General features: G+C 34.6%; 1 protein-coding gene across 2 annotated transcripts; it reads right to left on the bottom strand.

Moving 5' to 3' along the window:
* Nucleotides 1–634: 634 nt before the first annotated feature.
* LOC123720002 (activated Cdc42 kinase Ack) lies at nucleotides 635–14488 on the bottom strand. Of its 2 annotated transcripts, none has more exons than XM_045676391.1 (11): nucleotides 14477–14488; nucleotides 14173–14331; nucleotides 13616–13866; nucleotides 12753–13167; nucleotides 12127–12328; nucleotides 11312–11507; nucleotides 9475–9600; nucleotides 8606–8682; nucleotides 5147–5356; nucleotides 4277–4390; nucleotides 635–3640 (listed from the first exon to the last, which is right to left on the bottom strand). In XM_045676391.1, the coding sequence occupies exons 2-11, from the start codon at nucleotides 14257–14259 to the stop codon at nucleotides 2847–2849; spliced, it is 2472 nt and encodes an 823-aa protein (XP_045532347.1). In that variant the 5' UTR covers nucleotides 14260–14331; nucleotides 14477–14488; the 3' UTR covers nucleotides 635–2846. The 2 variants fall into 2 exon arrangements, with proteins under 2 accessions (XP_045532347.1, XP_045532346.1); XM_045676390.1 differs by having other exon boundaries at nucleotides 14426–14487.
* Nucleotides 14489–14497: the final 9 nt, after the last annotated feature.

A 14497-nucleotide genomic window follows, 5' to 3' on the forward strand; every position in this document is an offset into this window, starting at 1 on the left:
GTCGCCTTTTTGAGTCTAAAGACATGTCGGTTTGCTCATGATGTTTTCCGTCACCGTTCGATGTTGAATGCTCACATAAAAAGTCCATTGGTGCACGGCCGGGGATCGAACCTACGACCTCAGGGATGAGAGTCGCACGCTGAAGCCACTAGGCCAACACTGCTCATAATATTTTATATAACTAAATCAAATATACGTAAGGCAAGAGGGATCACATTTTGAGTATTTAATTAATTAATTTCCAAAAAATACTTAATTGACTTGGGCAGTTATTTTGATTAAAATCATCAAAATATAGAGCATAAGAACAGCAAAATATCCTATCAACCCTTTCCCTTGATGTCCCGGAGACTTGAGACGCCCTGTATGTCGTTGGCTTTTTTCTAGACATTATGAAGCTTCTACAACTCAGATCTTTAAAGCAGTGTTCGTAAGAAATGTCGTTCAACAGTTTCTTCCCAGAATTTCCTTGCAAGTCCGAATACAACGCAAGTCTTTTTTCGACCTTTCTGCTGGTATAACAATTATTAACATCGGTTCAGTATGCTAACTTGCCCTCTATATTAGTAAAAATACAAAACAAATTAAATGTAATTATAGTTAATGGGATTATAAAATAACTTAAACACACGAAAATCATAAGAATCTCTTTATTGTGATATAAGCGTTATACACACGTATGGGTACATTAAACCTGCCAATAATTACTTACATTACTGTACATTTTTACATATAAAACTAAAATATCAAATTCGAGTTATATCTATCTAAAAATAAACATTCAAACTTAGGCAGGTACATAAAGAGGCACCGATAAACTAAGAGTGAAAGGCGAGACGTGGGCGTATTTTTCGCAAACAATATCTTTAAAGACAAACAAATCTCGTGTTCCGTTATACCAATTACAAACGAACGATATATTAGTGCAGAGACAAGCAAATCTCTTGTTCCGATAGACCAATTACAAACGAACGATATATTAGTCCAGAGACAAACAAATCTTTTGTTCCGTTAGACCAATTACAAACGAAAGATATATTAGTCCAGAGACAAACAAATCTTTTGTTCCGTTAGACCAATTACAAACGAACGATATATTAGTCCAGAGACAAGCAAATCTCTTGTTCTGTTAGACCAATCAGAAACGAACATGATCTTTAGACCAGATACAAGTTTATCTATTGTTCCGTTAGACCAATAAGAAACGAACAACATCTTTAGACCAGAGACAAGCTTATCTATTGTTCCGTTAGACAAACGAACGAGACGCGCCATCGTTATATAGTTTATTTTTTACATTTATTATCTTTTAGAGGCAAGGTAAGTAGTAAACATAGTTTTACCACCATTCGAACTACCCTCAAATTTATAAGTCAATGTTCATAGTAAAATAAGCTTAATTTAACTTAAGAAATCAACAACTTAAAGAAAATTTTCATATTTAAAAAAAAAATCAAGATTAAACAACGATTTCATGTTTCTTGCCCGAGCACTACCTGACTGACATTTTTAACCACCTTACACAGCTCACTAGTGAAATCGCTGTATTTTCAGTGCTGTATATATTTTGAGTTTGTTCAGCTTTACGATAAGACGTAGTCCGAAGATTTAAAAAAAATCAATATCTATATTTAATATAGTTCATGCATTTTTTCTGTTTTTGTTAACAGTTTTTTTTACTTTATGCTGTTTCATTATTGTAAAAAAACCCAGGAAGACACAAAAATACCTTTTTAACAAAAATTCTTAGCGAGGTGCCTGAACTAAAATGTTCAACAGCTGCCATTTTAGCTGCTGTTTTATTCGTATTACAATAATCTCAAAAAATACAATACTTCAATACATGTATTGTTTAAAATAATTATCGTATCTGAAGGCTTAATATAATATCAATATAATTTCTAATGTCTGTACTAAAGAGACATGTTTATTGTTTATGTCGATTAAGTACGACTTCTGTATGTCAATTATTGAGTGTCATATGTAAGCTATACTTTAGCACTAAGACTCTACTCTGATATCACATAGAGCGGCTCCGAAGATAGTTACAAGTGAACAAATGCGAGGTATAAGTCGGGTCTTGTATAACTTTCCCAATATAAATATAATTAGCTGCGCCGAACGCGATTCTTTCTTATTAAAAGTGCAATTTCATTCACCACGAACATTGTAGCCAAAAATCTTCAGTACGATGTAGTTTTATTAACATAGTTTAAACTAAATTTGCATTCTATTCATTGTTATGTAATCCATTAATCACAAACAATATCTGTAGTCCAGAGACAAGCTGACCTATTCTTCTGTAAGACAAATCACAAACGAACGAGACGCGCCTTCGTTATATAGTTTCACCTCTCAATTACATTTATTATCTTTTAGAGGCAAGGTAAGTAGTAAACATAGCTTTACCACGACTTTCGAACTACCCTCGAATTTAGATAATTACCCTCAATAGTTAATGAATTATTAAAATTTCAACTTTTGTGTCAAAATGTTAAAATTCATTAACTATTCAATATGTTAATAGCCAAGCAGAAAAGATTTGAAGCACCATATCATAGCTGCAATAGATGAGTAAACATAGCCAATTAAAATAATTTAGTAAGAATCAGATACAAACACTGCAAAGGCAGGATAAACGAAAAGACAAAAGTCAAACATAAAAGTTAGTATAAAAAGAAAAAAACCGGTGATGCGAACTAACAAAAATGTTATTTGCTACGCGTCATTTAGAAACAATTTTTTTTTGTTTTCAAGTACCAAGACGACACTGTCGAACTATACATTTAATAGCACTGCTGTGACCTCACGATATACTAATAATTAAAAAAAAATCAAATACCAGATCACTTCGGTTTGGAAGGGCAAGGCGGCGCGGGTCGATGCGGTCGGGGCGTAGGTTCGTACACTTCGTCGTACAAGCACGCGTTCGTGTACGTCGGCGCGTAGTACCGACTCTCGATTTCACTATACACGTTATCGCTCACTTCGTCGTAACCCCGTCGAGACGTCGACGCACCGTATCCGTACCCCAAATCATTCTGATATTTAAAAGCCGAATAATTCTTGGAATTCTCCAACTGTTCGCTGAAATTCCTCAATTTCTCGCTCTCGTCATTCGGCACGTATATGTTCTTCTCGTAATTTGCGCTTTGATTATTCGATTTCGAGTAATAGTCAAAGGTCTCCAACGCGAACTCCGGGTTAACATCGAAGTTATTGTACACGGGAAAGTCATCGGACGTGGAGGGACCGCTGTTTTGTAGATTCGTGTTTTTCGATCTGAGATTCAGGGAGTCCGATATCCTATCGTCTAATGAGACTTGGGCCAAAGAATTTGTCACACTTAAATCCGAATTCGGATTTGTATGTGTGGAGACGGTGTTATTATAATTCAGGTTGGGATAAATTTGAGATTCTTGAGTATCGCTATTAATATCATAATTCGGTCGAGTATCGTAAGGTCTGGACATTGAGAATTGTGAAGTGTCGAACGGATCGTTTCGTATAGATGTACTAGGGGTGGAAAAATTCAGATTGTCTAAAGATTTAGCACCAAATAGATTCGGTTGAGTTTGGACATTTGACGAATATGTGGGTAGGCTTTCTATACTTTGCTGTCCCCAGTCCGCTTCTTGTCCTGCAAAATAAGTTAAAGTAAGAGATTCATAACAGTTATTTTCTTCTTTATAATATTGAAAAGAAAAAATGTGACCAAATGTGACTCAATATGTGAGGAGTGTTGAGATAGTGGCTTCAGCGTCATCCCTGAGGTCTATGGTTCTTTCTTTCTGTATGCAGTTAATTATAATTGTTCATACGGTGAAGAAAATCATGAGGAAACCAAGGGCATGAAGGCATGCCTTAGACCCTAATATCAACATCTGTCAGGCACAGAAGAAAAAACACAAATGAACACGAAACAGATACAGAAGAATTGAGACCCAAATTGTTATCAGATAAAAAAAATGGATTGTGAACCGTCTAAAAAGCAAAACCTGTTCTAGGTTTCTAGTTTTGCTTTTTGTCGGAAATCGACAATCAAAGGCCAGCAACGCAATCGTGATTCCTCTGGCATTAAGAGCGTCCGTGGGACTTAATCAGATAAGCCTCCTACACATCTTCGTACACACAATTACACTTAGTTATATGATTGATCTCTGTAATTGACTGTTAATTTTTTTGATAAATTAATTTGAGTTAATTCACTTGAAGTTCGTTAATAAGAACCCAGGTGACATAATCGAGAAACCCCAAAATTGAGAATGAAACTTACCAACTTCAGGTACATCAATGGGTTCATCGAGTAAAGAGAGATTCTGATTGGCTGGTTTAGTGGCACCACCTGTCACCGGCGGAAGGTCTAAGTCAATGAGGAGGTCTTCCTTCACTATAAAATAGCATTGCATATATGTATGAGTTCTAATTTAGATTGTAATTCTAATAAATAATCATAATAGTTAACGAGCCAGTTTCTAAACAAATAAAGAGAGGTAATAATCTATCTGTTTCACTAAGTACACAGCTACGCAGTTTTTACTAAGTTAAGCAACTTAAAAAAGTACTTTATTATAGATACCGGCAAACATCTTGAACAAATGTCCTTGCCTGCGCAGAAGAGATTTTTAGGTATCAATGGGAGGGAGTTTGTCCATCGCGTGATTGGTAAATCAGTTGACGATTATGCGATGCGCAAATTTTCCCCCACTCCCTTGTTTGCTGTAATGCTCAAGAAGTGTGCCTGAATTGTTGTCGTTATAGAGAGTGGGTGTAGTGCTATATAGAGTATATCAGTGTATGGAAGACAAGCTAAACCAACCAAAACCAATTGCTTTAGACGCTTCAGGGAGTTCGTCGGTAAATAAAATATTACGCTGTATATATTAACACAATTGTAATAAATCTGAATACAAAGGGCATTCTTATAATGCGGTCCGTGTTTTTATAGAACAGGGGCAGAAGTCTCACCTGATGTTAAGTGACGACACATCGACACTCATACCACCAGAAATTGCTGACCTTTTTGGAATTAACGTTTAGGGATATCTCAAAATCGATTTTAATGAAAGTAAGAAATTTGTCAACAAATACTTAAGAAATCACTTTGGACTTAATAAAGCCATCTTTTTTGAAGTCATTTAGTTACCTTGACTCAGACTCTTCGCCTGGCTATCTCGGGCTGCCCTGGCAATCCTTTCATTGTGCAATGTCCTGTCATTCGTAAGTTTATTATAGTTGAAGTGTTTGCTCGCGTTGTTCCCGGCTCGTGTTGTCGTTGGTTGAGTCGATTCTATCGTCCTGCGCTTGCGCAGGATCACTGATTCATCTGCTACTACGGGTGGCGTGTTGGTAGAATCTGTTAATGTTTAAAATCAATTATTGCCGTTTCTTTTGATCACAATTTGATACGAATATTTAAAAAAACAATAGCAAATTCATAACAATTTTCAACGTTTTCGACGGATTTTTTATAATTATACGACAAATATTAGTTTTCGACTTCCCAAATCTGCTACACGTATTTCTATTCGAATGATATATAGAATAGAACAAATTACTGACCCCGAAACGCGACAATTATTCATTAACGAATATTAATTATTATTGTATATAAAAGGTATAAGATCCAACATTATAGGCCCATCGACGACTTTGACTCGGCCTAGGTCCCGCATAATCGAGAGTGGAGGAGGGCCTGCTGTAGCTGAAAGCCAGCAATTGGCGTGAGGTGGACAGTGAGCGCTGGAAGATTCACATTTCGGAGGCATAGACCTCCTAAAATCCTAAAATAAATTATTTATGCAAGTAATTTGAGATCCAATCATCTGGACCACGGATGGGAGACACAAAATAACTGACTAATTGTAAACAAAACGGAAATTATTCGAATTTTTCGTAATTAGAAGAAATATGTATTAAAAGTAACTCAGTCGAAATCAATATATACGTCATATGTACATATAAATTCAAGTTCACAACTCATTATGTACAAGTAGCACGTACAAGGCCTTGATTAGCACGCTGTAGAGAAATATCACCTGTTTCATAATATAAGCGCAGCTTATGTAGTATTTAGCAGTATTGGCCTAGTGGCTTCAGCGTGCGACTATCATCCCTGAGTTCGTAGGTTCGATCACCGGATGTGCGCCAATGGAGTTTCTTTCTATATGCGCATTTAACACTAGGGGTGAAGGAAAACATCGTTATAACGTCCTTAGGGACAAAAAGCTTTTGTAACGCAATTGTAAATAGCAGCCAACATGGTGTACCATGTTGACTGGAAGTATTGAGTAGCGGTATATAACAACACTTTGTACATGTCGTTGTTATACGAAAACTTTATATTGTATGGACAAAGCAACAACCAAAGTGGAAGGAATTTCGACGTCTTAGCTAGTTTTCCGTTTAGTTCAAAATAAGCCATTATAAGTTTTATACTCAGATAAAAGGTGGACTTAAAAGACAAGGAGAAGAGGGTCTCCAAGATAGCCATTGACAGAGTCAGTTGCTGGAGCTGGAGAGGCCTTTACCCCTGGGTTAAGATCGACAGTGCTGAAGATAGCTAGGATATATGGAATCACAAGATAAAAATAATCTAAACTAAGGTATATTAATTTTTTGTCAAGAATGAAAATTAAACAGGATTTTTATTTATTTATAAGTTCTATACAAAACACTTGGTACCACACTACCTGGAAGTGGTACTTAAAACAAATTGACCGCAAAACGCAGTAATTATTATACAATAAATTTGTATTGATTGAAAAAGAATTGAATTTAGTATTTATAAGAAGGAATTGCGAAGTTCTAGCGAGTGTCTTTATATTTTAAATATGTGATTTTGTTAACTTTATAACACGCTTACACAAAGTCAACGTCAATAATCATTTACTCATATACGTAACACAATGTAAACTTATGAACGTCAAAAAAAGAAATGTATATAAATTGCTTCTAATTTTACATTTACTGCTAGTTCTGAAATCAAGGGCGTAGAACGGAAGAAAAGAACTGGAAATAAACTCTCCGCCACTCTTTTCACCCGGGAATCAACGTGAACTTTTTAAATTAATTCATATTGAATGCTGTTTTATTAACTAGCTGCCCCTGCGAACTTTGTTTCGTCTAAATATCGTCTTTCCACTTCGCCTACCTTTTAAGTAGCTATCTTATATTCTATAAGACAGCTACACGATATGGAACAATTTGATATGCAACCCCATAGGGACTGTTTACTTTTAATAAAAACCTATGTACAACTTTTTCTCACCATAAAACCTACCTCAAAGTTAATGGAAAATATTATTAAGAAAACTCTAATTGATCCAACAGTCTTCTGGTGTTGCGCTTAGCAACATAATTTGCGATTGATTTATCTAAATAAAAATAAACCACAACCTATTCTAAAAATATTGGAAAAAGGAACAGTGTTGGCCTAGTGGCTTCAGCGTGCGACTCTCATCTCTGAGGTCGAGGTCGGTTAGGTTCGATCCCCGGATTTTGTATCTATATGCGCATTTGACATTAGCTCGAACGGTGAAGGAAAACATCGTGAGGAAACCGGCTTGCCTTAGACCCAAAAAAGTCAACGGCATGTGTCAGGCACAGAAGGCTGATCACCAACTTGCCTATTCAATATACAAAGGATCATGAAACAGACACAGAAATCTGAGGCCCAGACCTAAAAAGGTTGTAGCGCCATTGATTAAAAATATAATTTTGGTTTCCGAGAAATTTATAGAGAATATGTAGCACGTGATCTAAAATGATCTTCATACTAATATCCAATTCCAACATACAAAACATTTTACATTTTAAGTCAGTTAAAAATATACATCTTCAAAAACACTATCTATATGGTATATAAATAAAGGTGTAGTTAATCTATGATTACGTCTATGGTTAACCCTATTAGTCACCGTTTAGGAATGTAAAGATAATTTCATATGGAAAATTAATATTTTGTAAATCTATATATATATAAAAATGAATCTTGGTCACGGCATCACGCGTGAACGGCTGGACCGATTTCTCTAATTCTTTTTTGTTGTGTTTGTTATTGTCAGGAGAAGGTTCTCATGAAAATTGCAAGGAAAATTAGAAATTTTAAGAATACTTTTGTTACTATAATAAATTTATTACAATTCAAACTGTTTTCATGTAACCTTATGGCGGTTGAAATAACATTGACATAATGCGTGCTGCAAATATCGTTTAAAAGAAATGCTTAGATCGGTGTTATTATATTGATAAAATATATATAAAATAATTACAGTCGCTAATTATTTGTGGCATTAATCTTAAAAATCCATGTTTTTCACATGGCCAGTTGTGTCGCAACAAGTTCAAACAAAACTATTTATATTCGCGACAGTTAAACAAACAAACAATGTTGTTTATCATAAAGCATTAGAATAATAGTTATTATACCAATTCGAAATCAATATTCAATGTTAAGACAGGTCAACGTCTGTCGGGTCCGCTAATAATACAGTAATTACGTACAAAAAATTATGGGCGTAAGCGCGACAAATGTATATTTAATGTATAGAATTAAAAAAATATAGTGTACGTGTGTGAGCTAAGTTTGTGTGTATTAACTTACTCCGTCTGCTCGGCGACAATGTTTGTGCTTTCTTGACAGCTTGGACATTCTTATTCCTCGATACTGTTACGATAGTACTGGAAAAATATAATCAAATTATACATTTTTCTAAAATAAATTATGTACTTAAAAGCATTTAGAGAAATATATTGATTTAACACAATTAAAAATACGAGGGAAAGTAAATTGACAGATTAATTTCGATGCTATTTTGGACTGTCAAAAACATTTTGTGTAAGTCTAGCCTTTATTATAAATCTGTAAATATTTGGAAAGTAATGTGACAACTGATTGTTAGATTAAAAACCAGTCCAAGTATTTAAGGACTATGTGAGAATTCAGTGGGTTTATCAAACCACGTTTAAGATAACCAGAATTTACCGACCAATATGAAATTAATAAAACAAAAATGATGGCAACAAATTCACTTCCGCAACCGCAACTTTACGGATACAACAACAAATCATTATGGCAGTCCTTGTCACTTACAAGCGATCTCTTCCAAGCTAGTAGGGAACAATAAATAAGGTGTGCTAAGTTTTTGAGACTTCTTTACCTGCGTTGGATAGTAATAAATCTATTACAATAAATGAAATTCTGTAATAATCTTAGTAGTAATAAGGTAAAATGAAATAATTGTATTATTTGTATTCATATGTATAATAAAAGCCTTCTGTTAAACTTTATCTAATTTTACTTTATGTAACCAATTTCAGTAAAGTTGCATATAGGATCATTTTTCCAAAAAGTAGGTTCACTAGTACACGAACACATTGTTTAATAAATAATATTTATTGACAACAATTCAACAGTTCTTATTGACATGATATTTAATATGACATAAGCCAATCCTTTCTTTATAACATTACCTAGGAAATAACCCAATATCTAGTGTGCGTTGATTCTGCCCCTTCCACCAATGCAACTCGACTCGTTTATCAATCAGAATAATGGCGTCGCCTGCCTCTATTGTCATTTGACCTTGCTTTCTGTAGCTGTAACAATTTACACTCAAATAGAGATCTTATTTTCTACGAGTAATTTGATTTAGAAGAGCAGTGTTGACCTAGTGGTTTCAAATGTCATCATTGAGGTCGTAGGTTAGATCCCCGGCTGTGCACAATTCGTATTTCGGTTTATGTGCGTATTCAACACTCGCTAGTACGGTGAAGGAAAAATAAATCAATGGCGCCACAACCTTTTTTTTAAGATCTGGGCCTCAGATTTTTGTATCTGTTTTATAATCATTTGTTAATCTAATAGGCAAGTACGTGATCAGCCTTCAGTGTCTAACGCACGCCGTCGAATTTTGGCTCTAAGGCAAGCCGGTTTCCTCACGATGTTTTCCTTCACCGTTCGAGCAAATGTTAAGGAAAACATCGTGAGAAAACCGGCATGCCTTAGAGATGAAAAGGCGAAATGTAGACACAAAAGGATGATCATCTACCTGTCTATTAAAAAATGATCACGAAACGGAGTCAGAAATCTGCGGTCTTGAAGATTGTAGGGCCACTATTTTTTTTTTCATTCGAGGTCGCAAGTTCGATCCCCGGCTGTGTAACTTTCTATGTAAACATTTAACATTCGCTCGTATGGTGAATAACATGCCTTAGATACTAATTAACAGGCACAGAAGAAAGAACAGATGAACACGTCACATATGCAAAAATTAGAAATAGAATTATATAATATAATAATAATAAGCCTTTTTATTTCCTGTTTTACAATAGTTGGTAGTTGCTATATTACAGTAAACAAAAATATTGATTTTCTATGTTAGCTTAGATTATGTTAGTTATATATATACACTATTTATTTATGCATTAACAGGTTTGGGTAGGCTGCTATGGAGTGCCCGTTTATGCCAGCTGATCTTTACAGATCATGTTTCTTCATATAATATAATATAGAATAAAAACAATGCATTCACTCGACGAATTGTTAAATTGTATGTTCAGTTAGCCGACATCAACGCTACTAGAGATATTGAAATTGTACTATGTCGGATAAAAAAAATTAAGACAGAAATACCACTAGCCAAAAACGATGAAACTGAGTATCTATACGATTCCTTAAATATAATAACAAAAACTTTATTCATGACAAATGGATTGTGACAACATTCATGTATCGCTAGTACCCACACTAGGGAGTCCCTGTGTTGAGGGTAACTAAAGACGACGTATCTTAAACTGAGTCGTCGGGCTCTAAATGTCACTGACAGTAGAATTGTGCCTCTAAATGTCACTGACAGTAATATTGTGCCTCTAAATGTCACTGACGGTAGAATTGTGCCTCTAAATGTCACTGACAGTAGAATTGTGCACGCAATGCAACCCGGTGACTTGCGCACACTCTTGACTAATAATAATTGGTCGTTACGAGTGAGGGTTGATGTATATAAGAAACGATTTTTTGTTATGACTATAACTTTTCTGACGTGTTTTGAAAAAAAATAATGGTGAATCTTACAAATTAAAAACTTTTATAGATGGCGAAAAATTATACCTATAAATACGTAACACAATTTAGAATATCGATAACGTCACTAACTACTCATCTCCATAAGACCCGAAGCCTCAGTTCATAATGCGTCGACTATAGATTACAATTATTACACTTTGGCTATTCAAGTAAGGCTTGATATACATGACAGACATCATCACACAGATTACAGAAACATAAGATCCAATAAGAAAAACTCACCTTAGATCAGCAAGAGCGGTTTCGAACTTATTCACATCCATATACTGTAATATACCGGAGAATGTTGGTCGTTCTTTTGGGTTTAGGTCCCAGCATTGCATCATCAACATATAGACGTCAGGTGGGCAGGCGACGGGAGCTGATAACCGCTGTCCTTCGCGCATTATTAGACGCAATATCTCCGAACCATTTAGTCCTATTACAAATAGAGATATATACAATGAATATATATGTTTATATATACGGTCAAATTCGTTTATATTTCGTGTGCCAGTTCCAAGTGGAGTCAGCCCCTAGCTTAGTTTATACTTGGCGGCGATGGCGTCGTTCTCCGTTTCTCTTGTTGTAGTAGTTAAGATGCACTGAGGGAACATCCGTCTCTCTTGCTCTCTTGTTCGTGTAGCTTACTGCTTATTGTTCGACTACCACGCCGCCAAGCAGCAATTTGGGTAGCAGAAAGTTTGTCTTCAGAGCCAATAAGAACTGTGCTCTTATCGCCTAAGATTCGAGCGCAAGGTATGACTTCCGTAAGTCAGATTAACCGAAAACTCTGTATTGGTTTAGGTAAAAATCAAACTGAAATGTTTGTAACCATTGGTAATACACAATATATGCTTTAGAAATCATAAACGGTCCCACGATCTATTAACATCTATTGTTGTACAACAAATAGACGTCGTAACTGCTTTTCTTTTAGCTTATGTACCTAAATATACCCATTTCAGAAATTTTCATTTCAATATTTTCAATGATGAAGCTTCAATTGACACAACCAAATGTAGAACACATCTAGTATTGCTTATATACATTCTTACCTATCCAAGGTTCATCCCCAAAAGTATACATTTCCCACAATGCAACCGCAAACATCCATACATCCGATGCATGTGAGAATTGCCGCGACCTTAAAGACTCAGGTGCACACCACGGAAATGGCACACGCCGTCGCTCACTCATCACGTAGCAATCATCTGCGTCTGGCAAGGCTCGCATCAAACCAAAATCACCTATTTTAACCTACAATAGATGTACATAACTTAGTAAACAGTTTATTCATTGATATTTCTTTCGATGTGTGCAATAAGACTTACATACAAAGAAAACATTGTGAGACATATTTAAGAACCCAAAATCGATGACGTGTCAGGCACAAGGCTACTTGATACTTCCCTTTTAAATAAATAAATACGGAATACTTTTGGCTAATCTGAGTTGAAAGCATGAATTCTAGAACATGGATCAAATTTAGGACTATAAACATTTTAATCACATTAAAGATATTTTTTTGTTAATTGGGGTCTTTTTGTTTGATTGAGACCTCACAAATTATAGGTTTGGATGTTATTTATAGTTAGTTCTATGCATATTCTATTTGAAACATAATAAATATAAAAATTTATAAAAGGATAATTTTAGTAGTAAATTTTACAATAACACTTACCAGATCTAAACTAGACAATAAAATATTTCTACATGCAAGATCTCTGTGTAGAAATCTGCATTTCTCCAAATAAGCCATGCCGGCTGCAACTTGTCCTGACCATTTTGATATGTAGTTCAATGATACTTTTCCATTTTGAGCTCTAATATAATCAAGCAAAGCACCCATAGTTGCTAATTCACAGACCATCATCAATGGATGAAAGACTACACCATGTAACTTTATGAGATTAGGGTGTTTCAAGCTGTGCATGGCCTCTACTTCTCTTCTGAAGTCATCATATATTCCTGGCTGTGTAAATGCATCTGCCTTTAAGACTTTAACTGCTACAGCTATGGTTTGATTTAGTTCTGATACTTTCCATTCACCTCTGCGTACTACCCCAAATGATCCTTTCCCTAACTCATTGTGTAATCTGTAGGAACACTATTTATGAAATAATATAATCGCTGTGACTCATTTAGTTAAGTCCAGTTTTGTCAATAGCTTTATTCTTATGGTTCACGGCTCAATTTAAATTAAAATGTTTTGCAAGGCTCAAGGCTAACATACATATAAAAAGAAAACCAGTAAAACAAGTGCAGGATGTATTTACACCATAACCACATTATAAATTCATTTAAGATTGCAAATTGCCTTTATAGCGTGGGCAAGTATATGGACCATAACTTTTTCAACAATTAATTATAAATAGTTTAACTATTAGCAAAGAAATATTCAAGACTTTGAAGAATATATTAGTAAAATGAATCAATTTTTTACATTCATAGTCTTTATGTTGTCTATATGTTTGACCTTGAATTTGATTGAAAGATAAAGCTTAAAAGCACATTCTTCTAAATAAATTGCAATTTACAACTTACACAATATCCTTTTCTAATATAATGCATGTAGTTCTAGCTTCAGTCTGTGGTTGAGGTCTTAATATATTCTCTGTCTTTTCTTTTGAAACTGAACCTGAAGAGCCAAAGAGTTTATTCCAAAACTTCCTGTTCCATAATTGCAATTTCTTTTTTCGTACTGCATCTAGAAGTCTACGAATACCAGGTTTGCTTATACCAATTCGTTCTAAATCCTCAGTGTGGACATAATCGAAATGAGCAAGTCGAGTGATCTGAAACAAGTAATTTCATATAGAAAAGTTGTTAGCCAAGAATAAGTTTTTAAGGTGTGAGGAGGCAATATGACACACCAAATATTAAAGTGTAACAACTGAATTTTATATTTAGACAAGATATTATTTGACTAAAAACAAGAAAAGATGAGAAGGCTACAAACACGCATGTTGAATTTAGAAGATTGAATATCTTACTGGATATTATCTACATTTTATTATCTTGTTCGAGAAATAATTTTTAATATCTAATGTATTAACCGAATTAAAATGAAAACCAATATTCATTTGTTGAATTACACTTACTTGTAGTTGATCTCGGATTGGTAAATAAAATTGTTCGAGTTGAACATTTTGTAAAATTTCACATAACCAATCAGTTCCGGAATCCATTTTTATACCAAAAACATTTCTTGTTTCGTAAATATCTCTTTTTATGGAAGCATAATAAAGGATACACAAGGTCTGGGAATAAAGTTATTAGTAAATTATAATGCCAATCCAACTGTACTTGGATTTGACATGTTTTATTTTGTATCAAAACACAACACAAACAAACCTAAGATAAAATTTATCTTAGTAACGTTTATCAATTCACAAACGAACAAACCACTTTAAACTGTAGCATCAA

The sequence above is a fragment of the Pieris brassicae genome, chromosome 2, assembly GCF_905147105.1.
Source record: "Pieris brassicae chromosome 2, ilPieBrab1.1, whole genome shotgun sequence".
In the NCBI taxonomy this organism is placed as follows: Eukaryota; Metazoa; Arthropoda; class Insecta; order Lepidoptera; family Pieridae; genus Pieris; species Pieris brassicae.